Source organism: Denticeps clupeoides, chromosome 4, assembly GCF_900700375.1.
Source record: "Denticeps clupeoides chromosome 4, fDenClu1.1, whole genome shotgun sequence".
In the NCBI taxonomy this organism is placed as follows: domain Eukaryota; kingdom Metazoa; phylum Chordata; class Actinopteri; order Clupeiformes; family Denticipitidae; genus Denticeps; species Denticeps clupeoides.
Genome location: NC_041710.1, coordinates 29,561,739 through 29,585,381, shown reverse-complemented (window position 1 = coordinate 29,585,381; position 23,643 = coordinate 29,561,739). Strand labels below are relative to the sequence as shown.

Genomic DNA, 23,643 nt, shown 5'->3' with positions numbered 1-23,643 from the left:
CCGAAGGTTGCATGTATTTGTCGTGCTCTAGAGACAGACGGGAATTTGGGCAGTAGGAGAAACTCCTTCGGACCAACACTGACACTGTGTGGAGCTCCAGGACAGGGCAGCTCGTCACTCCCTGGGACCACGGAGCCACAGGCTTACACGGCGTCACATCGCAGACAGAGGAGGGGGGTCGTTGCTTCGTCCCCTGAGGTTTTAGCCTGAGACTGTGGTCCAACGTCGAGTTCTGAACGGATCATCAGGGTCACCAGCTGTCACAGGATATACGTGTCCTTCACTGGGACAATTTAAACGGAACTTCCAAACTGGGGCAGCCTTGTCATGCCACTGTGACACGTTCGTTCTTTGAATCTCGTCTTAAAAGGATGTGGCCCACAAATACAGACCTACTGACAACACTTCGCAGAAATAACTCTTGTGACTCACGCGGCTTCACGCCGGGATCTAAACACTTCACGCCTCACAAACGTGTGCAATCATTACAAGGAATTTTATTTTTTACTTTTTTTTTTTTTTTTTAACCTTTTACCATAGATGAGCATACACTAAAATGTAAACACACAGAAGAGGCATTTTCCAATGTCAAGGTCACGGGTACAAAAAAAGACATTTTACAACATTGCCAACAAATACATTCCACGCAAACGCAGAGAAGACACGGCACTGTCAACCCAAAGAACAGCTGCATCCAAAACGACAAGAAACATTTACTTTTAGTTATTCTAGTGCCACTAACATGACGGAGTAGTAAACACTGCGAATATTAATATTAAGGAAAAGTACAGTGCACCCCAGACTGAAAACATACAAGAGGATGTCACAATTCTACAGTTCTTACACAGATTACGTCAGAGTCAGTCTTCTATACCATTTCGAACATTAGATTATGACGGTTTCATGCTTTAAATTATTTTAAAATTCCATTACATTTTTTTTTAAAGGAGACACTTGTTAGACAAAGTTTTAACAATTCAATGCTGCTTCGCCCTCAAATAATGAAATAACGGGAGGGAATGGGTTTACCTGTTCATTTTTTGAGCAGAAATGACATCAAAAGCATAGTATTTAATATACGTTTTAACACATACGCTATTAATAGATACAGATGACATTGCAAGACTACACAAATACAGAACAATATCGTTTTTTTTTTTGTTTTTTTTTTGAAGGCATAGATCACTGAACAACCTATTCTGTTTATGATCAGCCCTCATTGTCCCTTCGGTCTTCTGAACCTCTCCCACCAGGGGTCTCCTTCTTCCGCTGAGAAGTGACTGGTGGCAGAAGCGACTGCGGGACGTCAGCCTCTCTGCCTTGGCCAACCACGCCAGCGGATGTTCCACTGCTGGTGCTGAGAAATGGCTGGCACTGGTTCCAGAAGCTGGTCGATGATCTGGTAGCTGGAGGGGGCCGGGCGGATCCTGAAGCTGCCATGGAGGTGGGGCGCTGGCGCTCGAGGGCTGTACGCGCAGTTTTGGAAGGCTGTGAAGGCTTGAGGACCACACCACCATGATGCTTCATGTGCCCCTTTTTTTGAATGGGTAGAATGGGGTACATTTGTTAAAAGACAACCCAAAGTGACCATGACCATAATAGTCTATATAATCAGGGATGGAATGTAACAGTATATTATATTACAATTTTATAAAATATTACATTTTATAAGGCAATAGTTTATAACTAAATAAAAAAAAGACAATAATTTTTGTCTGATGCAGTATAAAACAAATAAATAGGCTCCTTGCACTCAAATGTGAGAGTGAATGATAAGTATTATTCATACTGATATTTATGTTATTCAGAGCAACTATGTACAGTATCTGATATTCATCATCGCTGTGTTTTCCCTATTCATTTATGCCTCTTTTTATTGCTGTGTGGAATGTGAATGTATGAGCGAACGTGACACTACTGCGATGCGTGGAAATACAATTTCCTTGTATCGTTTCTTTTAACACTGTAATAACAACAAAGACACCGTAACCTTAATACAGTTACGTAAATAATTATAAAGCACAACTATTTTAACACATGCATATTATCAAAGTGTATTAATAAATTACTGAACACATTTACCCACCACTACTCTTTCCTATTTTGCCCAAATGTGCATATAATAATGTTTTGGTGCCTTACCTTCAGTCCGCTGCGGCTAGCATACTCTTTGCCGCATTCTGAGCAGCAGTAAATCTTTTTCCTTGAGTGGGAGATAGTGGATGGTACTTTGGAGCCAAGACTCGTGGGAGCTGTCATCTCAGGTTGGTCCTGCTCACCCCCTGTTGTCTTTGAGGTCAATCCATCATCTACCACCGGAAGACAATGGGAAATCTCCATATTGTTTCTTGCTTGTGTGACAGGAACATCCTGTCCTGACTGTACACTGCCCTTTTTCACAGAATCTGGCACCGGTGCAACCGCAGTGTCCACGTCCAGGGCCAACATTTGCACGTTCTTTGGTGTTAAACAGTGAAGGAAGTCTTCTTTATTTTCTTCACCAGTCTCAGGACTTTGTGGTTTTGGAATCTGGGCAAAACTCAAGTCAGATGTGAAGGCCGTGGGAAGGGGAGTTGCGTCAGTGCATGGACCAGGAAAAGATGGGGAGCTGCTGCTGATGCTGAGACTGGAGAGCAATGAAGAGCTCTGTGAAGATTTAGAGATGAGGCTCTCAGGGGTCACATTAGTGGCGCGAAGGTTGGACAGTAGAGAAGTCGTTTCACTCGGTCCACTGTTGTCTTTCAGCTCGTTGGCAGGACTGGCCATGGCAGCTGGGGATGCCACCAAAGGCAAATATTCAGAAAGGATGCTGTTATTCGGCAGAGAGGATTCGGCAGAATAGTCTAGAGTGTCCAGGCAGGGTGTTGACCTGGAAGGAGACGGGACGCTAGCGCTCAGAACTGGAGGCTCAGCACTGCCTGGTCGCGGCGTGTGAGAAGGAGGATTCAGGGAAGGGTCTGGGCTGAGGTCAGAAGGTGGGACTGGGTCAGGACTACACAGCTGTCTCTGAGCACCCGAGCTAGATGGAGGCTCAACACTGACCGAAAGTGTAACAGAGTTGTTGACTGAATCAGGATCCTTTGACAGCTGAGCTGCCTTGATGGGACCAGTTGAACTTTGCAACAGCGAGATGGCATCGGGCGCCGTTGTTTCAGCTTGCAGTTCGTCTGTTCCCTCTGGTGGGAGCTGCCCACCCAGGTGCATGCGAATGTGGTGCTGAAGCACCAGAGCATTGGTAAACTTCCTCTGGCACAGTGGACAGGAATTCTGGACGCGGGCATTAGGCGGGCGTGCACGGTGGGTGGCCAGGTGTGCTCGCAGGCTGCCCTTGGTGGAGAAGGAACGGCCACACAGCTTGCAGGGGAAAGGGCGCTCACCAAGGTGGGTGGCTTGGTGAAGACGCAGAGCCCTTGGGCAGCTGAGCACCCGCAGACAAATAGGGCATTGGTTGTTGGCGAGAGAGGAGGCCGCGTTTGGGATCGCCAGGCTGGGGAGCACAGCGCCCGTCAGCGTGTTTGCTCCATTAGCACTAATGCCAAGTGCAGCCACCATTTCCCTGCTGAAGATGGACGGCGGGCTGAAGGTGGTGGAAGTGGACCGAGACGACGTGACCACAAACGTGCTAGAGGAACTCGTCTCAGTACTAGAGGAGCTGCCACTTACTCCTGCTGAGCTAACGATACTTGGCAATGTATTTCCTGCGGAAGACACCCAGTGAACAGGGCTCTGTGGTCCTTTTTCTAGCTTCTCCACCAACCTCTGCAGCTTGGAAGTGTCAGAGGTCAAGGTTGATGTGGAGGGAGAGGCTATAGATGAACCCAGGGCTTTTGGATACTGGGAAAAGGGAAATGTGACCTGCTGCTGGGATCCTGCTGAAGTGGAAGTCGAGGAACGTAGCAGTCCTAGCGCAGGGTGGGTAGGAGCAGTTGGGAAAAGAAGTTTGGGAAGGTGGGCCAACTGGGAATAGGCTGAGGGTGTCAACAGGGTGGTAAGCGGGGGGGTGTTCTCATCAAAGCGCTGCTGTTTTGCTCCTTTGAACAATCCAGTAATGGAGGAGGAGGCGGAGGAGGTTGGGGTGGAAAGCAAAGATGTTCCCAAAGAGATGGTGCTGGAAGGGGAGTGTGATGCGGCGGACGAGATGGAGGCGGCGACAGCCGCCGCAGCCGCAGCCCGATTGAGCTGCAGCAGCGAGTGAGCCGTGGACAGCAAGGCAATATCCACACTAGGAGGCAGCGGCAGGGAAGACGGCGGGGTGTTCTGTACTGTACCGGAAGAGATTCCGCTTTCAGGTGCACTGACCTCGAGACCCTCGGCGGAGACTTCGTCATCGTGTCGCCGCTTCCGCCATCTCTGGACAGCTGTCCCAGAGGAGCCAGTTGACTGACCCAGTTCAGACCCGCTAGCTGCTCCAATACCTGATATGAATAAGGAAGGAGGCAGCAAAGACAGGGACAACTCAGGGTTCTGTTCCCGGTGTCTCAAGAAATGCACCTTCAGGTTCCCACGTGTGGTAAAGCGACTGAGACACACTGGACACTGGTATGGACGTTCTCCTGTATGGGACCGCAAATGTATTTGCAGGGAGGAGTCGCTACTGAACTGCTTTCCACAAAACCGGCAGGAATGCTGGGAGCGCTCTAAAGATGATGCCGATCCCAGACCTTGTAGTGAGGGATTTGAATCTTGTGAGGGTGCAACAAGCTGGCCTGCTGCCGGAAGAGGAGGCGTGGATACGTTGAGGCCACCGGTTGGGGAGGTGTTTGCTGATTTCTTGTGGAGGAAACGTGCAGGATGGCCCACTGGGTGGCTATTGCCAGTGGACGAAAGACTGCTGGAAGATGCAAAGGAGTGAAGACTGTTGACAGGAAATGCTTGGGCCCCTGCTGCTGCTCTTCCACCATCAAACTGAGGTTTCTGAGTACGCAGAACATGTGAAAGTGGTTGAGAAGTCTTCTGAGGCCTGGGTGTGGCTTGAGGTGGCAACAGTGAGGAAAAGCAAGCCAGGAGAGGTGGTACAGAGGAAGGTGGTGGGACAGATGTGGTTTGGGAATGTCGTGAAGAGTTCTTGACTCCCTCCAGGCAGAGTTGAGACAGAGGTGACAGGAGTAATGGCGATGACTCCAAAGCACAGGACGCACCGCCCAGCCTAAGCACCTGCCGGCAGATCTCCTCTGTCATCTGCATCTGGTGAATCTGCCTCTGCTGAAGGACTTGCAGCTCATCCAAAATGACAGCAATGCTGAGCTGGGCTCGAGGAGGACAAGGGGGCCCAGTGCCAGGACTAGGCAAGGGTGTCATGGGGCTTGGGGGACCGTCGGGGACTGGGCTGGGGCTTCCATGGTGAGGGCCAGGGCAGAGAGAAGTAGGGGAGGGAGAAGAGGAGGCGGTGGTGGTGGTGACAGACACTCCGAGTTTAGGAGAAGCCATTACCAAATGTGGAGTGTGGTTCTGGACGGAGGGGAGTGCAGGGGACAACAAAGAGGGGCAGTGGGTGGTGACAGCCGGACTTTTAAGCACACGGAAGTTGGGGGTGTCCGCGAGAGAGGTGGGACGGGGTTTAGGTTCACTGGTGAAGAAGGAAGGAAGTGAACTGTTCGCCGGAAGGGAGGGAGTGTGGGCCCCAGCAGAAGAAGGATGGAGACTGATGAGCCGTCCACTCCGAGAAGAGGAGGATCCCAAACAAGAGTCCGTTGACAGAGTGGCGGTGAGCGTATTCTCATCAAACGTGTCCCCTGAGAAACAAAGTGGGTTACTTTTATCAGAAGAGAGATTGCTACAGTTTTTGGTGCATCTACCACACGATTTCTGGAGAAGGTTTAGTTCCCATAAAGCACTCCAGATTCAGAAAACTCAGTCTGTTGGCAGAGAGACTACATATTTGACAAGTTTGACTGTATATTCTTAAAGTTTCACAGCGAAGATAAAAAAGTGAACTTTGAATTCCTGTTGGGAGATTGCTTGGTATTGTCGTACAAATATAAATAAATACAAAGAGAACCCAAAAACTTCTCACTTGCTCTTTGTTCTCCATCCTTTCAGTCTGAAACCCCATCCTTCCACTCATTCAAAATACTCTGTACACCACTTCCAGCAAACCTTGTTGCCACAGCAACACATGACAGAGGACAATGGACTTTGCCACAGAATCCCCCAAACCGTCTTAACCCCCTTCCCCCAGATGCCGAGAGAGAACCTCTCTGTTTGCTTGGTCTTTCATTTAACCGCTCACCTTCCCTCTGAACCCAGAGGGGTGTCAGAGGTCAGCCACTCCAAGAGGTGCTGGACACTGTAAGGGGGCTCTAATTGGTTAGAAGAACTGTCCTATGAGGACTGAGATCACGTGCATTCGCAGACTTTGGAAGGGAAAAGATGAGAAAATACGAACACACACAAATACATAACTTTGTTTGCAAAGTTCCACCGTCCACCTTAACACACACACACCAACACGCAATGGTTTCTATGTCTGTAACACATGAATAGAAATGCAACATATCGCTGCTAAATGTATGACTGTGTAACAAGACTTGTGGTCAACCAAGACCTGGTCTTCAAGATCAATAAAAGAAAACACACACAAACACACACCGGCATTCCAGCAGCGTCCATGGATGGCTGCTTGCTCACAATGACCAAGGAGCACAATACGGTCTCGGCTATTTCAGCGACAGCTTTACGAAAGTCCTTCACCACTGGCATCCTTTCAGCCCGCGTCGCTCACATTCCCCAACGCTTCCCTGCCAGCTTCCTCCGTCCCGGGCGGTGATACGTGCATTCATGTCGGGACCCTTCCGACGCCTCGAAGTTAATGCAATTAAACTGTACGTGACTCCACGTGTGGTGCTTTGTAACATTTTCTACCGCTTGTCTTCACCAAGCAAACAATAGGGTCTAGAACAAATAGCTGATTCTTGATTTTGTGCCGTTCTTTAAATGTACAGTTTTCCTTACAGTTTATGAAAAATAGAGAAACTAAAAAGTCCTACGCTCACTATCGGTTGGCTAACGAACAGTTTATACTTGCGAAGAAAACGGCTCTCACCGCACTCCAGCGTCCGCGAAGTCCCGGGAAAAAGGTTCGGAAGTTGCTGAGGTCTTTTCTGTTTTCGCCGAGACATGTTTCAAGCATTAAACAGGCACTTTCTTTCAAATGCACGCGGATCTCTGGCCTTTCATGAAACCTGCGAAACGGCGCTGGTCTTCGCTGGACTAAAAACACTTGAGACCTCAAGCATCAGTGTAAATGAGGCGATCCGAGATGACCATGTGTGTGCAGCTACCGTTCCTTCTGTGTCCTCAAAGAGTTCCCTCTTTCGTTCTTCCTTTCTCAGTCATGCACACACACACACACACACACACACACACATGCACACAGTAGCACACAGTCTCCTTGTTCCTCTACCACATTTGCATTCAAATGGCGATGGACACCACCTCCTCCGAGACATACCCTGAGTATTTTGCCGAAAGCCCTCTGCTCACCTACTTTTTTTTTTTTTTTTACGTTCATTGGCTCATGTTAAAACTTAACCAAAAAGCAGAACAAACAAACTAAGAATATCCCGTCCCTGTTCAACAGCATTTAAATGGAAGTGGTAGAAGGGCTGGCGTTCATAGCCTTACGTTGAAAGTCTTACGGCAAAAAAACCCAACATCTTCATCAGCAATGCTGTGCTGTTCTATACCGGTTGTACGCGAATGAGAAGCGCGATGCATACAGGTTGGTGGAGCGGGCGCGGCGGGGGTGGGTGGAGTCTGCACTCAGTTATCAACAAGCGAGGGAGGAGCCCCAAGATGGAGCGACACCAGCTTGGCCGACGTTCGGCACGGTTGCCACCTACATGCAGCAAACCCATGAAAGAAAAGGCGCACGGGACGGCCGTTCCAGCTGCACTTGGGTGAGTTTTAGCCTTTAGCGAGTCTCCCGAGGGCTCAGACCCCCCTGGTGTGGTGCGCAGTCCCCCCGTTTATCCTCTGGGCTTCACCGCTGTTCTCCACGACACACGATAAAGCAGCAGAGACAGACAGAGAAAGAGAAGGCTGACCTTGAACCACTTTGTTTTCATGAAAAAAAAACTTCATTGGTGGAATTTATAACACAAAACAGCATTTTATCCTGACTGGTTAGCGAACACAATTAGAACAATATCCTCTGGCCTTTTCTTTTCTTTTTTGGATTTTAAAACATTTTATTCCGACATGATTGCCGTCCTTAATGCTTGTGACTGGAACTGGCACCAATGTACCAGCACCAAACACACACACACACACACACACACACTTATTGTCTACAAGACTGCAAACATATTCACATTTCCATCTCTTCGTATTCTGCAAACGAAATGTAGCTTGGCAAATCCACATTTCTCTTATAGATGCCAAGGTTACATTTCACCCATTGTCTTTTTTTTTTTTTTTTTTTTTTAAAGGTGTGTCCCTTCCTTACAGGTTTTTTCTCCTCTTGTTGACGTCTCTCTCTCTCGAAATACATGTACACCAACACGATCAGATCTGTGCACATTAAATACAGAAGATTTCTATCTTTATAAAAATATTTCTATATTTACAGAAATTGCATGTGGAAGCCTGTACATCAGGATGTTGTTGTTGTTGCTTAATGAGGCAGTTGCTCGGAAAACCACACACACACACACACAACACATTTCATATATGTAATATAATAATATATATAATATATAATAATGTAATAGGCTTTTTTATCTCCCGGCTCCACGGCCGGCCCGCGTCATGCAGCGTTTCATAATCGCGTCGCTCAGAACGCTCAACTTCTGTCGCGCCGCCACTGTACCGCGCGACCTGTTGCGCGCACGCGCGCTATGAATCATAACAAGTTATGAATCATATTCCTCTCGCGAGCGCGCGCGCGCGCCCGGTCACAATGGCCCCGGTACTCACCGCGCGCGGCTGCGGTGTCGCGGCGTGGCCCCTTCCGGCGTCATGTCGTCGTCCGGAGCGGAACGTATTTGCGCGCGCTGTCGCCGCTACATCAAGGCCGTCGTCCGGCGGGGACCCGGGGACGGGGGACGGGGGACGGTGCGATGCGGTACTGGGGCAGGAGCCCGTCACCCCTCCCTCCCCTGCCGCCGCTCGGCTCTTTGTATTTGGAGGAGGCGGGCGGGCGGCCTGCTGGGCGGCCCGAGCCGCCGCCGTAGCTCGCGTTGCGGCAGCGTCCGTCGGTCCGTCCCTCCGTCCGGGCCAGACGCGTCCCTGTCCGCGACGCTTCCGTCTGGCCGCCGCCCGTCACGTTTTACCGTCGACGCGCTTCCCCCCCGATACCGTTCATGCCCGCCGCGTGGACGTCTGGACGCGGTGCCGTGGCCCGTGAAGCACCGCTTTACACGGGGACTACATGAGCAATTCAACGCGTGAATTCTTAAAAAATGAATTGTTTGTCTTGAAATACGCAAGTGCAATTTAAAAAAAAAAAGTGAAATTTAAGACAGCTTCTTGGATTTCGGGTTTGAGTTTTCAGTCGTCACCAGTTGCCTATGGCTACAGATCCATGCAAATCATGTTTTCCAGCAGCCAGCGCGTCGCTGGTCTGGAAACAGCGTCCTCTGCTGGCAGGTCGAGGAAATGGCTCGAAACGTTGCCTTTCATTCACACTCGCAGTCTGAATGCTGCAAGACCATGGAGGCGACACCCACAGTGTCTGGAGACGCCAACGTGCCCTCAAATGTCACCAAGGACGGCGTGAAAAAGCAGCGTTCTGTGGCACCTAAGACCTTGCACTAGGGCTCCAGATTTGTTGGGCCTGGACCGCGCCATAAAATGGTTTCCAGCAGCTGTGACTAAATGCCTTTGAGTAACGAACAGATTTATTAGAGCCTCACCAAAGCAAAACAACAGTAGCATAAGCATAGTGGTTCGTGTGTATAAAAGTGGAGCCTGTATGAAATGCACTTTGTGCAGAACCCGGGGGAACAGAGACATTTACAGCATTTATCAGACGCCCTTATCCAGAGCGATTTACAATCAGTAGTTACAGGGACAGTCCCCCCCAGGAGCAACTTAGGGTTAAATGTCTTGCTCAGGGACATGATGGTAGTAAGTGGGATTCGAACCTGGGACTTCTGGTTCATAGGCGAGTGTGTTACCCACTAGGCTACTACCACCCTATATAGAGACCACAGGATTGGGATTGTCTGTGTATGTGGATTTATCCAGAATGACAGAGCAGGGACATAGCAATTCATGGTAATATATGGGTCTTAATCTCAGTAAAAAAAAACCAAACAGATAAAAAAATGAAAAAAAAAATAAATAAATAAAAACAATATACACAACTCAGCTGAATAATGACACGTTTCCGAAGATTTACAAGCATTCCCATTGGTTAATACATAATAATAGTGCGCTGACATTTGGACACATGATTCATTGTCAGAACGTGCTATCGGATTTTCTTTTCTAGAGCAGTCAGTGGCCTGTTGGTTGTTTTCTCAGGTACAATGAGTCTGAGCTTCCTCTTCAGGGAACCGTCTTCAGACACATACTCCTGGAGAACATCAGCGGGAACACTCTCCTCGTTTAAGGGAGCACCGGTTTGCTCAGAGCTGCTTAAAGTTGCCTGGGTTAAAGAAAGAAGAGTTTCATTCCCCGCACCAGACGGACCTTCAGCAGGCCCTGGACCGGTGGTATCTGGATGCGCGTGTGAGGTCTCCTGTTGGGTCAGCTCAGCACTGTGAACAGGAGGACGCTTCAGTTCCTCTGGGTGCTCCTTCTGGTCCTCTTCATTTTTCAGCACCAGAGTGCTGGTGTTCTGATTTGAAAGGTCGGCGTCCAAATCAGGCTGTGGCAAATCTTCTGAATTTGATACATTTTTGTTGGTTTTAGAAGACTTCATGATCTTATCTTTATGACTTTTGCTTTCTTTTTTAGATCTACCTGTTAGTGTTTTGCTACCTCTAGACTGACTGGGTACATGATGTTGATCACATTTTATTTTGGCCCTTAATCTGTCTTTTTTATCCTGTTTGGCACTTTTTTCTACATCGCTTTGGTATTCTTCCTCGTGACTATACCATTTCTTTGGATGAACCCTACTTTTCCTGAGAGGATTGAGATTTAATTTGACTTTTAAAGATCTGCTTGTCTTAGTTTTATGCCTATGACGTTTTGGAGAGCGTCCTCTCTCACTAATATTACTCTTAATTATTTTGGAAGCTTCGTCGTTGAGGCTTTTGTAGTACATGTAATTCAGACGCATCCTAGATTTTATATTCTCTGCATGAGACATTTCTTTCTGAACAGCACGCCCTTCAGACCCGCTCAAGTCAAATGTGACGTTTTTGTGATTCCGTGATTTGAAGTGGAGGTCTTTCACCAGTGTTTCACCATGAGATTGTGCATTGGGCTGATTATACCCGAGGACAGCCTCTCCTGGCAGTGCAGGTTTGAATATTGCTGGTTCATCGTGTTCTAATGTTTGATCAAAATGGCTGTTTGGCATACCGTGACCCTTCCTCTTGGTTTGCTTATATTCATAGGTTCTGTTGCATTGCATGCAGTGGATGGTTGAGTAGGCTTGTGCAGTGTTCTGGGCGTGTGGTTTGGCTTTCCATTCAGATAATGGATTTCCATGTGCTCTGAAGCCAGGTATAGCAGGCGAGTTTGTGTGGGGAATAGGACATTGTCCATTCTGTCTTATTTGTGGTATTTTGCTGGAACAAGTTTTGGCCTCTGGTAGTCCATGATGCTGAGCAATGTCATAATTGCTTGTACGAACTGTATGTCTGTTATGCCCTATAGAAAAAAGGGGAAATTAAATACATTCTTACGTGCAGATGTATAGATTTACTCTTCAATATAGTACATATCTCTCTATCTATAATAATATACAATATGCAATAAATCACCTTTGTTGACAGACTCAGTGTGTGTTCCATGTCTCCTTGATGCCTCTCGCTCATCCACGATGGTCCAATTTTGGGGTCTTCCATGAGGAGCTCTATTAACATTGGCTAAATGCATGGTAGTGTTTCTGGCCAGATAAGGTTCTCTTTGGTCTGAGACAGGAACGCTGACTGAAGATCTACAGTGGTGACATACAAACATGGGCTCCGTCCTCTTAGGCCTCCCATCTCTGAAGGGATCCATCTGCTTCGGTTTGTGAACATCATGAGCCGCTGAGAGTATTTCATTCTCCTCAGTGAAGGCCAGCTGGGCGGAGCCCTGAGGAGAGTGCTTATTACGCTTCTGGGAAACCCTCAGTTCAAGTTTCCGATAAATTATCCCCAGCAATCCCAGAGTAATTCCAATGCCACCTAAGAGCAAAATTGAAATACAAACCCAATTACCCAAAAAGCTTTAAATGCAGAGTAAAATGTAAATTACTAATCGCATATACTCAGATTTTATTCTAATATGAAACATATGCAATGTTGGAATTTCATGGCAGCAATACATCTCAAATGGAAAAAAAGGAACAGCTGGAGGTATAAGGATGGGAAGAGGTTCAAAAATATGCAAAAACAACTGCATCGACAAACTGGTGAAAAGTAAACATTCTTACACTGATACATTCTTTTTATATTCTTTTTATATATTGTCTTCTGTGATGTGTTGAAAATCACTTTGCACTCTGTTTTAATGACATTGTGCACAGCATCCTACGTATTTCATGGTTCGGGTTGAAATGTTGTATGACACTGAGTGAAAGTCATGCTTAAGAAGTGGAACGCTCACCAGCAAAGAACAAGACCGCTGCTAATGCCACATCTCTGGTGTACCGCTGGGGGGTGATGGCACTCTTGGCTACGACCTGGACTGTGATATTTTGGTTGGGTGGAACACAGTTGGCCTCAGTCAGCTCCAGCACTGCCTTCACCGCGGGGTTGTCTGCGTTTGAGCAGATCATCCGCTGGCCGTTGTACAGAGCTTTGTTTGGGGCCTGGACGTAGCTGCTGAGGAACGAGGCAAGTTCCCGGAGCTCGCACGTGCAGTTCCACTGGTTCATGTCCAGGTTCAGTGTTGACAGCCAGGAAAGATAGGAAAATGCATCAGGAGCGTTCTGAAGCTTGTTCCGAGACAGGTCTAGCCTGCGCAGTTGTGGAAGATTCCGGAAACTGTCCTGGCTCAGATAGGTGATCAGGTTGTCAGACAGGTCGAGGTTTTCCAAGCCCCTAAGATTTGAGGAAGCAAAGGTGCTGGAATTGATCCAGGCTATAAGGTTGCTTTCAAACTGGAGACTCTTTAGCCTGCTTGTATTTTGGAACCAGGATCCATCAATCTCCTGTAAATCATTATTGCCCAGCTGGAGAGTCTCCAGCCGGGAGAGCCAAGAAAACGTAGAACGGTCAAGGGACCAGCTGGTGATGTGGTTGTGATCCAATAACAACGTTTGAAGTACAGTAAGGCTCTGAAAGGCACTCCGCTTAATGGTGGTGATGGCGTTGTTGCTCAGGCTGAGCACGGTCACGTTACTTATGTCACCGAGTGCGGAGTTGTCAACAGATTGGATCCAACCATCCGTGAAAAACAAAGCTTGTGTAGTTTCAGGAACATCTGAAAATACAGAATGTAACCGGAGGAAACGTTCATATTACATCACATACCACCATATAATTGAGGCGCACGTCAGCAAACAAAAAATGCTTCTTACCGATAAAGCTGGAGAGCTTATGGCAGATGAAGGTCTCTTCTGAGCAGACGACACAGGATGCAGGGCAGGAGGCCACCGGCTGGTTATGGGTCAGTAATATCGTCAGCATGAAGAGGGCACCTAATAAAGGCACATGTCAAATATCAGCTTGGGCCATGGATCTCCTCTTAAAGGGCAGAGAAGCACAACTGATAGTCTCACTTTTCATGGTGCACTATTGAACGTGTAGTAAGGGTCTGTTCTGGTCCTCCCATGGCAGTCTGAGCTGCATCTGGCATTCAGATCTCAAAGTCGGCGACTCGTCCACATGCATGGTGGCGGTAGGATCTGCGAAGATTAAATGAAGCAAAGAAAATTCAGCATTCATTTCCAGGATAGTAGCACCCCCGTCACTACCACTTCCACTCTGGGGTTCTCATGCATCTTTGACGCAGTTTGCTTAGCCACAGTTGTCACAACCTAGCAAAGACAGTCTGTAATAAAATATGGATGAAGTTCGACCACGTGCTGCCATCTGTGTTGGGTGTGTGTTTGTGTTTCTAGCAACATCTACTTTGTATTGGGTGACTGATTTAGGAAAGCGGACAGTTCGCGACGGTCCCAGGCGCCATTCACAGAACTGATGTCTGTTTCTGCAGATGAGTCTGTGTCTGTCCACAAGCGAGATTTACAGTGGCGATTCAAGACCTGCCCCGCCAAAAATAAACCCCTAAATATCATCTTGACAACTTTTCTCACATTGGACATGAACTGAAAAACATTTCATGGTTGCGCAAAGAGGGAAATACAGTACTAACTAATCCTGCTGCTACCATTGGGAATACAGTCAAGAATTAAATGGACAAAAGCATTGAAGATAATAAACAAAAGAACAGGTCAGACTTACATAAAGAGGACCGGAGTCTCCCCGGCTCCGACTCCCTCTCTTTTTTTAAAAGATATCCTTTCCTGTGTCCTGAGCGATACTACGAGCACTGCGACCAGGCTTCTACGTCTACTGATGCAGCAGCGGTCTAATGTTCCCTCTGCACTGGGCATGCTCACTTTACCCGGCTGTAACGCGAGGAGGGTCGGTGTCACTGCCGTGTCCTTTAACATGCCAGAGATGATACAGTCCTAAATCTTACATTCAAATTCAGCCATTTAATCCTGTCCACCTAATAACAGATCCACATCACAGTGCCGAGACCAGGTATTCGGGACATACTCATTATCTAAGCGACTCGCATTAATGTCACCTCGCATTAATTAGACGTCTACAAACTTTACAATGTTTAAATTAAATTGCCTTAATTATAATCAACAGCACAAAACAGAAATGGAAAGATTCTAGTAGCTTCAATAAACAGAAATATAACAGAATAAAAGGTTTATTTTGCAAGTTTATTTTTCTCAATTGTTTCAGTCACCATAATACTAAATGTATTAAAGTCAAATCCATGTTTGGCACATAATCACTATTAAGGTATATTCAAAAATTTAATTAATCGTAACATTATCTTCCTTAGAAGCACAATTACATTGGATAATGCCACAATGATCTCGAATAATCTTGCTTAATAAAATATGCAGTAGAATAAGACCTACATAAGTGTGAAAGGTAGATCATGCTCAGATTTGGACAACTATCTGACCTAACCTATCTGAAATAACCTAAGTTATTTTTTATTGGTTAAAAGGTTGTCTGTCAATTTCACTGAATTACATATACATTTCATATAAATTGATGAACCATGTTTTTTATTTTTTTCATTAAGTTGCTGTAATGTAGAATTTCCACCAAGCAGACTGACATTTGTTGTTCATTTACATGATCAGAACAATTTTTCCTGATGCCCCTTGGCTATTAATGATGTCTTCGTGGGCCTGGGAGGCATTTTCCAAGGGGTATTGCAAACCCACCACAGGCTTCAGCCAACCAGCTTCCATCCCTGCAAACAGGGCTGCTGCACATTCAGCTTTCTCCTCCTGTTTACAGACACACGGTACTTTATTAGTGGCTAGATATGTGTAATGTTCCTGCCATAAGTCACCTATGTTTGTGTTTTTATATTCATATACAGTATATATATATCCACACACACACACACACACACAGCACCCCAAATATCACATGGTCCTAAGTATTCAGACCCTTTGCTAATCCTTAAATGGATTAGCTTGGGAAGACCAGAACCCTTTCCAGAAGTAAAGTGAAGTGAAGTGATTGTCACATGTGATACACAGCAGCACAGCACACAGTGCACACAGTGAAATTTGTCCTCTGCATTTAACCCATCACCCTGAGTGAGCACTGAGTGAGCACCCTGAGACAGGCACCCGGGGAGCAGTGAGTGGGGACGGTGCTTTGTTCAGTGGCACCTCAGTGGCACCTTGGCGGATCGGGATTCGAACCGGCAACCTTCTGATTAGGGGGCCGCATCCTTAACCGCTAGGCCACCACTGGCCGTCCGTCCGAACTGAGCAGGGGAGAAATGCCTTGGTGAGAGAGGTAGAGTAGAACCAAAATATCACTGTGGCTGAGCTCCAGAGATGCAGTCAGGAGTTGGGAGAAAGTTGCAGAAGTTCAACCATCGCTGCAGCCCTCCATCAGTCAGGGCTTTATGGCAGAGTGGCCCGACAGAAGTCTCTCCTCAGTGCAAGACACTTGAAAGCTCGCATGGAGTTTGTTAAAAGGACTCCAAGATGGTGAGATATAAGATTCTCTGGTCTGATGAGACCAAGATAGAACTTTTTGGCCTTAATAAGTGTTATGTGTGGAGAAAACCAGGCACTGCTCATCACCTGTCCAATACAGGTTCAACAGTGAAGCATGGTGGTGGCAGAATCATGCTGTTAGGTGTTGTGCAGCTGCAGGGACAGGACGACTGGTTGCAATCGAGGGACAGATGAATGCGCCCCATTACAGGGATTTCCTGGACGAAAACCTTCTCCAGAGTGCTCAGGACCTCAGACTGGGCTGAAGGTTTACCTTCCAACAAGACAATGACCATAAACACACAGCTAAAATAACAAAGGAGTAGCTTCAAACCAACTCCGTGACTGTTCTTGGATGTCCCAGTCAGAGTCCTGACTTAAACCCAATTGAGCATCTCTAGAGAGACCTCAAAAAGGGCTGTCCACCAACATTTACCATCCAACCTGCCAGAACTGGAGAGGATCTGCAAGGAGGAATAGCAGAGAATCCCACAAATCCAGATGTGAAAACCTATAGCATGAGGGTCTGAATACTTAGGATTATGTGATATTTCAGTTTTAGTTTGTTAATACATCTGCAAAAATGACAACAATTCTGTGTTTTTCTGTCAATATGGAGTGATGTGTTCATTAATGAGGAATCATAAATGAACCATTTAACCAAAATTAACCATTTTAGAGAATGGCTGCAATATTACAAAGAGTTTAAGGGGGTCTGAATGCTTTCTGTACACACTGTATTTACTTGCATACATATACACCCTACTTACCTTGGTTGAAAAGAACAGAGACACTCCAATTATGGTGGACTCTTTGCTCATGGTATCTCTTGGGTTGATTTCAATAGGCCCCCTGCTTCCAACAATCTGGAAAGTGAATTAACATAAGAAATGTCATGTTGGGCATAAAGGTTTTGGAATGAAATATCACAGAATGCCTTTTCATTTCATCTCCCTTTTTGGGGTGCTATATCCATTGGCTGTAGGCCGCAGGTAGGATTTTACCAGGCAGTGGTGTGGTAAACCTACAGCCAATGGATTAAATATGAATCAGTGTTACTCAAAGAGCTTCAGGTAGCTGTGATAGCTGTGAAATATTTGGACAACTCCACTAAGAGCAATGATGCTATGTGACATACAGTCATCTTCATTCTGACCAGTCTTAGACTAATAACGCATAAAATGTCTATTTCAGGCATGCCCTTCCAATTTCCTTTAAAGCAAGTTTCAAATTTGCTCACCGTAACTCGGCCACCATTGGCCAGCATTTGGAGGTCGTTGCTGAGATTTACATTGGACAACATTTCAACAATCACGTTGACCCCTTGGCCATTAGTCGCTTCCTGAAACAATGAGACATACAAGGTCATATGAAATATTTCTTCAATTACAGGGCTCTAGTTCAATGTTCAAATGGAATGTTCAGAGATTGTGAAGGGCAGGACCCGCCTCTGATTGGCCGAGGTCCAGATATTCCTGGATGTTTGAAAGTGGAGTCAGACAGAGAGAGGTGAGTATCCTGGACCAATCACATACACAGAGTGGACCTGAAAAGTTGGACTTGAGCCTGACAAGTACAGCCAGACAAGTAAAAGCCCGAATCCGAAATTATTGTGGCAGCGGATGTTGGCCAACTGGACTGTACCAACATGCGTACAGAGAGGTGGTGGAACAGCTGTCTGCATGGTGCCACAACAACAAAAAGGAGATCATTGTGGACTTCAGGAAATCCCAGGCCACTCATCATAGACGGTTCGGCGGTGGAGATAGTAAAGAGCACCAAGTTCCTGGGTGTGCACATCACTAAGGAACTGACGTGGACAGTCAACACCACGTCATTGGTCCAAAAAGCTCAACAGAGACTACAATTCCAGCGGAGGCTAAAACGGGTATGCCTCCCCCCACCCATCCTCACCACATTCCACAGAGGAACCATCGAGAGCATCCTGACCAGCTGCATCACTGTCTGGTACGCTAACTGCAAAACTTCTGACCGCAAGAGCCTACAGAGGATAGTGAAGGCAGCTGAGAACATCATCTGCCCCCACTCCTGGACACATTTCACAAACGCAGAATCAGTAAGGCCTGCAGCATCGTGCAGGACCCCTCACACCCCTCACACAGACATTTCACACTCCTGCCCTCCAGAAGACGATACTGCAGCATCAGAGCCAGATCTGCCAGGTTGAGGAACAGTTTTTACCCCCAGGATGTCCGGCTCCTCAATATGTTGCCCCCAGGATCATTCACAACCACATCTGAAGCCCTAAACCATCTACAGATGATTTTTCTCCCTCCCCAAAGTAATATATTCTTTCTATGTTTATATAAAATTGGTCCTTGTAGGTATGACACCCATTAAAGAAGGAGACACCACAAGGTTGCTGTTGCTTTTGATCTTAAAAGTGGTCGACGTCAAGTATCAAGACATTATCTGATACGTATTTTACAGCCGTGGCAGGGGTGGTCTGGCAGGTAAGGAGTGGACTCGTAACCAAAAGGTTGTGGGTTTAAATCCCAAACCATCAAAGTAGCCGCCAAATGTTGCAAGGTTAATGGTTGTAATATCCTAGGTGGAACACAGGGTGGCGCATGCAGGTATTCAGGTATAAAGGTAGCACAAACTATGTTGTCGGTAGGTGTTTGACCCGGAAGGGCAAAGGGTTTTTTGACCGCTTGCACGAATGCTACGCCAGCTCTTACAGGACTGTTTGCTGTACCTCCAACTCCAACTGCTAACTGGTGATATCTGCAAAGTGCTTTGGAATAAAAGGACATTTTTGTATTAGACATCGAGGTTCATTTAATTGTGTAGCATATAACAGAACCAACAGAATATAGCATTGTTACATCGAGCGCGTCCACCAGCCCACGTCCCGTGTCAGGCACCTCAGTAGTTCGGTAAAAGACCAAACTCCTTTAATAATCAAGGTACTGGGCGCCTGTCATGGACGCCCACTGCTCATTTTCAGGGTTAAATGCAGAGGACACATTTCTTTGCGTGCGGCGTGTGCTGTGCATCACTTTCACAGGGGTGGCTTCAATACATCTGTTTTCAACGAGTTCCAGTATCCAAGAAAATAACAAAGATGGCTCCTTACTCACGTTGATTTTGGACAAATAGCCGTCCTCTCTGTGATTAAAGGCCTGGTGGGCGCCATTCTTCAGCACAAGTGCCATTCCTTCAGGCGTGCCAGCTGTTCCCAAAACCTTCAGCCCGAAAGCGCGGGCAATCTGGCACGCTGCGATTCCCACCTGATTCACAGGTTCTCAGGGTTAGCAAACCACTAAACCAACGCAAGAATAATCTCAAAGGCATCTCGTACCCCGCCACTGGCACCATGGATGAGAACGGTCTCTCCTGCTTTGGCGTGGGCCCTGCAAAAATATGGATTTAATCCTCAAGCATCTTCCTACACGTCTACATCGTCACCTGGGGTGACAAGAGGTGGCCTGATATATCACATTTCCCATTATTGATTATTTCCTGCAATAATTTTCTTTCAATAATATATGATCATCATTACATATTATTATCATTTGTGCAGTGCTGTGAGTCCCTCTTTCTTGCAATAAACAAGAAGGTAACTTTGTGGATTAGAAAACTGAAATAAGTGACATGAAATGAAACATGGAGGCTGTCACTCACCTGTGGACGAGCGCCCGATACGCCGTGAAGTAGGGGACCCCAATGGCTGCGCCCTGCACGTAGTCCAAAGAATCAGGGAGTCGGTGAACAGAATCTTCACATGCAGCGGCATATTCGGCATAACCACCCGTCTCTGTAGCTGTGGTGAAGACACGGTCACCAGGCTGCAGGTAAATAGATCATCAGGACATCTTCATCATCTTCATCCCTGCACAGGGTGCACTGAGGTTGCATCCTTGAATGGACTGGTTTTTAATGGATAAGCAACCTGGAGAAGCTGAACTGCGTCCCCCACGGCCTCGACTACCCCGGACACGTCCGATCCTGGAGTGTAGGGCAGGGCTGGCCGGCGTGGGTAAGACCCGGACCGGATGTAGGTCTCCACTGGATTCACGCCACATGCGCGCACCCGGATCAGCACCTGGAGGGGACACACTGAGCGTGAAGGCCTACCAGCACGGAGCCCCGGCGACGCCAGGCGCGACACGTCACCTGTCTCGGGGCGGGACGCGGCACAGGCGTGTCTGGGCGAAGTTTCAGGACCGACGGTCCACCGAACTCCGGCACCCTGATGGCTCTCATTAGCTTGGTTGTGGACATGAACAGAAAAAAGTGGAAAAATAAGCAACACAACACAACACTACACGTCTCCCGCGGGCCCTTCCTCGATCATGCGTGGAAAGACGCGAGTGGGCGGTGGCGGTCTGACCAATCGCTGGCCTTGTCTTTGGGGAAAAGAGAAGTTCAAGGATTTAGCAGGGTTTTTTGGTCAAATTGTGCGTGTATCTAAAATGTTGTAATATTTTCACTCACCCGATTTATTTATTGTGGATGGTACCCACTTAGACTTTTTGTTTTAAGGCGCTAATTATCGAATTAGCCGTTCCACCTTAAAACAGATGCGGCATTTTACCGCTAGATGGCTCTATCTATCTATCTATCTATCTATCTATCTATCTATCTATCTATCTATCTATCTATCTATCTATCTATCTATCTATCTATCTATCTATCTATCTATCTATCTATCTAGTATGTTAAAGTATCTTGTTACTATTTTCTTTATCCCGACTATTAGATTTTGTCTGTAATTTTTATTCTACTTTGCATTAAAGTGGGAATATTGTCACGTTGTTACTCCGGTCCACGAGGGGGCGACAAATGATACCGGATGTTGTCGCCAGGCGTGATGTTTAGGACGTGAATGTGCGGTACAGAGTTGTATTTTTTTTGTCTTGTCGTAATGTCGGGAGCTAATACGTTCGGACAGTGGAAGAAGCAGTGCTTGGGCAAAGTAGATTTCAGTAAGAAAGGCAGCGTCGACGAAGACATTGGCCACGTGGTTTCCTTCCTAAACGAGCGTGAGAACTATTTCACGACGAGCTCCTGCTCGGGCAGGATCGTGCTTGTTGACGGGGTAAGACGCCTTCGCCGTGAGAGCGTGGGTTCTGTGCGTGATGCGTGATGCGTGATGCGTGGTGCGGGTCTGCGTCCCCAGGTACCCGACAGCCCCGACGTGCGCAAGCAGAACTGCTCGTGGCTGTTCGTGTCGCACGGGAAGTGCGCGACAGAAGACGTGGTAGGTGAACCCCGGTCTCCGGTCTCGGCGCCCGCCGCTTCCCTGGCCGCCCGTGAACTGTCGCCCTGCCTTGCAGGTCTCGGCGCTGCGGAAGTCGAGTGGAGACGCGGTTTTAAAGTTTGAGCCCTTTGTGCTTCACGTCCAGTGCAAGCGTTTGGAGGACGCACAGCTGCTGGTAAGCATGTAGTTACGGGGACAGTCCCCCCTGGAGACACTCAGGGTTAAATGTCCTGGTGGTAGTAAGTGGGGTTTGAGCCCGTGACCTTGTGGTCTTCTGGGTTTAGGTGAGCGTGTTGCCACCAGGCTGCCACCCACCCACGATGCAGCATGCAGTGAAATGAAAGCATCTATGCATGTCGTTTTTTCAGCATTCCGTGGCTGTCGACTCCGGATTCAGGAACTCCGGCATTACTGTTGGCAAGAAGGGCAAGATTATTATGGTATTTGTGGTCACTTTCATGTAGCTCTTTCATTCATAATGGTTTTTATAATTATTTAAGTCTATTTTAATAACATCAGAACTTTAGACTCACTAAACTAGTTACATGGAGACTTTTTGTTTTGAATTATTTTTATTATGCGTTATTATTATTGTTTTATGTTGACTGCTAAATAAAGCAATGAACTTGGGGCAGCATAGCTTGACAAATGGTCCAGGATCCCTCCAGAACAACGTAAAGCTGGAAGATTTCAAAAAGATTTAAAACCATTATAGCTGCAAAAACTCCACTTCATGTAATGATTTGTAATTGGGACCTGAAGGTTTGTAACAGTGAATTATATCCATAGAATAGAAGGTGTCAGAATAAGAACACCAGGTTAATGTTGAATTGTACATTATCATTTTATGACACTTACTTGGCCGGGTGTACCGCGAAGATTCTGGATTTTTGGATGAATGTGTTCTCCTTTATTGGAAATCGCAGGCTGTGCGCAGCACCCACTGTCTGGAAGTTCCTCTCGGCCACAAGGGGGAAATCCTGGTCAGTGAAGAATACATATGTTTTGTGGTGAGCATAGCCAATCTGAAAATGGAAGAAAATCTTAAAAGAATAGACAGGTAAAGTGTGTTCACTTTTTTTTTTTTTTCTCTTTCTTTTTTTAATTTAAGTACATTCCACCCCCCAGATAAAATAGCATCTGTGTGTTTTTTTTTTTTTTTTTTTCTCTCCCAAACCCAGGTTCTCACAGTGCCTAATGGCAGCTCTTCAACAAGAGCAGTCCACCTGCAGTACAGAAGGGGAGAACAAAGAGAAGTCTGCGTACAAGCGACGTCGGAGACGACAGCAGCGGGATTTAGTCCGTCTTTAAGTTGCTCTGAAGTGGACATTGAGAACAGCCTGGTGTTCTTTTCATAGAGACTGTGTGTATGTTTGCATTTGACTGAAATGAGCAACTAGTATTTTTAATGTACTATAATGTAATTAAAATGTGTGTGTGTGTGTGTGTGTGTGTGTGTGTGTGTATATATATGTATATATATATATATATATATATATATATATGGCTTCATGGACATTCATGGAGGGGTGAGAATGAAATAGTTCTTTAAACATGCCATGTCATTATAAAAAAAAAAAAAAGTCACAATTGTCTTCCTGTCACCAACTAGCTTCTGTCATTTGGATTTTGTGTAATTGCTCCAGAATTATTAAATTGTTGATTTGCACCCGTATGGCTCTCACCCCTGAAAATAAGCACAACATAAATATTCTTTGAGACTTCCTTCATTAAAAAAAAATACACATCTGTTCCGGTCTGAGTCTGTTTCAGTTTAGATGGCCGTTAAGTCCAGTGTGAATCTTATTTGACCACCAACAGCTGCTAGAGATTCATCCAGAAGCCGACCACGTTATCCGTCTCTGCCATGCTGGCCCCGGTGTAAAAATGGAGTACGGTGGTGAGCACGTTTCCTCTGGATTAGGAGCCATTATGTTTGCCGGCGTGGCAATGATGCCTCATTAGCTGCTCGCTTCTGCCATGTAGAAATCCTTCTTATGCCATATTTACGCCTGCATTAGAAAAGATGTCCGATAATTTCACTACATTCTCGTTGCAAATGTTTAAATAAGTGGTGCTGTAGGTTCCGATACTA

General features: G+C 46.6%; 3 protein-coding genes across 6 annotated transcripts; 1 reads left to right on the top strand and 2 right to left on the bottom strand.

Moving 5' to 3' along the window:
- Positions 1-477: 477 nt before the first annotated feature.
- On the bottom strand, positions 478-8,595 carry sall2 (spalt-like transcription factor 2). Its single transcript, XM_028975849.1, has 3 exons — positions 7,043-8,595; positions 2,143-5,732; positions 478-1,533 (listed from the first exon to the last, which is right to left on the bottom strand). The coding sequence occupies exons 1-3, from the start codon at positions 7,116-7,118 to the stop codon at positions 1,210-1,212; spliced, it is 3,990 nt and encodes a 1,329-aa protein (XP_028831682.1). The 5' UTR covers positions 7,119-8,595; the 3' UTR covers positions 478-1,209.
- A 1,485-nt stretch (positions 8,596-10,080) lies between these two features.
- Positions 10,081-20,669, bottom strand: cryz (crystallin, zeta (quinone reductase)). 3 transcript variants are annotated; one of them, XR_003749471.1, is made up of 9 exons: positions 20,462-20,669; positions 20,238-20,390; positions 19,970-20,133; positions 19,647-19,698; positions 19,426-19,575; positions 17,562-17,663; positions 17,092-17,187; positions 13,826-13,951; positions 13,625-13,744 (listed from the first exon to the last, which is right to left on the bottom strand). XR_003749471.1 is itself a non-coding variant. In XM_028975851.1 (8 exons), the coding sequence occupies exons 1-8, from the start codon at positions 20,567-20,569 to the stop codon at positions 15,431-15,433; spliced, it is 987 nt and encodes a 328-aa protein (XP_028831684.1). In that variant the 5' UTR covers positions 20,570-20,667; the 3' UTR covers positions 14,977-15,430. The 3 variants fall into 3 exon arrangements, 2 of the variants coding, with proteins under 2 accessions (XP_028831683.1, XP_028831684.1); XM_028975851.1 differs by lacking the exons at positions 13,625-13,744; positions 13,826-13,951 and adding an exon at positions 14,977-15,592 and having other exon boundaries at positions 20,462-20,667; XM_028975850.1 differs by lacking the exons at positions 17,092-17,187; positions 17,562-17,663; positions 19,426-19,575; ... (2 more) ...; positions 20,238-20,390; positions 20,462-20,669 and adding exons at positions 10,081-11,766; positions 11,880-12,287; positions 12,709-13,527; positions 14,511-14,891.
- Positions 20,670-21,127: 458 nt separating this feature from the next.
- tyw3 (tRNA-yW synthesizing protein 3 homolog (S. cerevisiae)) lies at positions 21,128-23,297 on the top strand. 2 transcript variants are annotated; one of them, XM_028975852.1, is made up of 6 exons: positions 21,129-21,386; positions 21,468-21,548; positions 21,625-21,723; positions 21,917-21,988; positions 22,475-22,608; positions 22,730-23,297. In XM_028975852.1, the coding sequence occupies exons 1-6, from the start codon at positions 21,174-21,176 to the stop codon at positions 22,857-22,859; spliced, it is 729 nt and encodes a 242-aa protein (XP_028831685.1). In that variant the 5' UTR covers positions 21,129-21,173; the 3' UTR covers positions 22,860-23,297. The 2 variants fall into 2 exon arrangements, with proteins under 2 accessions (XP_028831686.1, XP_028831685.1); XM_028975853.1 differs by lacking the exon at positions 21,917-21,988 and having other exon boundaries at positions 21,128-21,386.
- The last annotated feature ends 346 nt before the right edge of the window (positions 23,298-23,643 follow it).

Excerpts from the sequence above, each read along its gene's own strand:
- tyw3 (XM_028975852.1), top strand. The coding sequence starts at position 21,174 with ATGTGCGGTACAGAGTTGTATTTTTTTTGTCTTGTCGTAATGTCGGGA. Across the intron at positions 21,724-21,916 it reads TGGAGGACGCACAGCTGCTG|CATTCCGTGGCTGTCGACTC; the intron begins GTAAGCATGTAG and ends TCGTTTTTTCAG. Across the intron at positions 22,609-22,729 it reads AATCTTAAAAGAATAGACAG|GTTCTCACAGTGCCTAATGG; the intron begins GTAAAGTGTGTT and ends TCCCAAACCCAG.
- sall2 (XM_028975849.1), bottom strand. The coding sequence starts at position 7,118 with ATGTCTCGGCGAAAACAGAAAAGACCTCAGCAACTTCCGAACCTTTTT. Across the intron at positions 5,733-7,042 it reads TTCGCGGACGCTGGAGTGCG|GGGACACGTTTGATGAGAAT; the intron begins GTGAGAGCCGTT and ends TTTGTTTCTCAG. Across the intron at positions 1,534-2,142 it reads CTAGCCGCAGCGGACTGAAG|GGGCACATGAAGCATCATGG; the intron begins GTAAGGCACCAA and ends ATTCAAAAAAAG.
- cryz (XM_028975850.1), bottom strand. Across the intron at positions 12,288-12,708 it reads AGCGGTCTTGTTCTTTGCTG|GTGGCATTGGAATTACTCTG; the intron begins GTGAGCGTTCCA and ends TTTTGCTCTTAG. Across the intron at positions 11,767-11,879 it reads CACTGAGTCTGTCAACAAAG|GGCATAACAGACATACAGTT; the intron begins GTGATTTATTGC and ends TTTTTTCTATAG.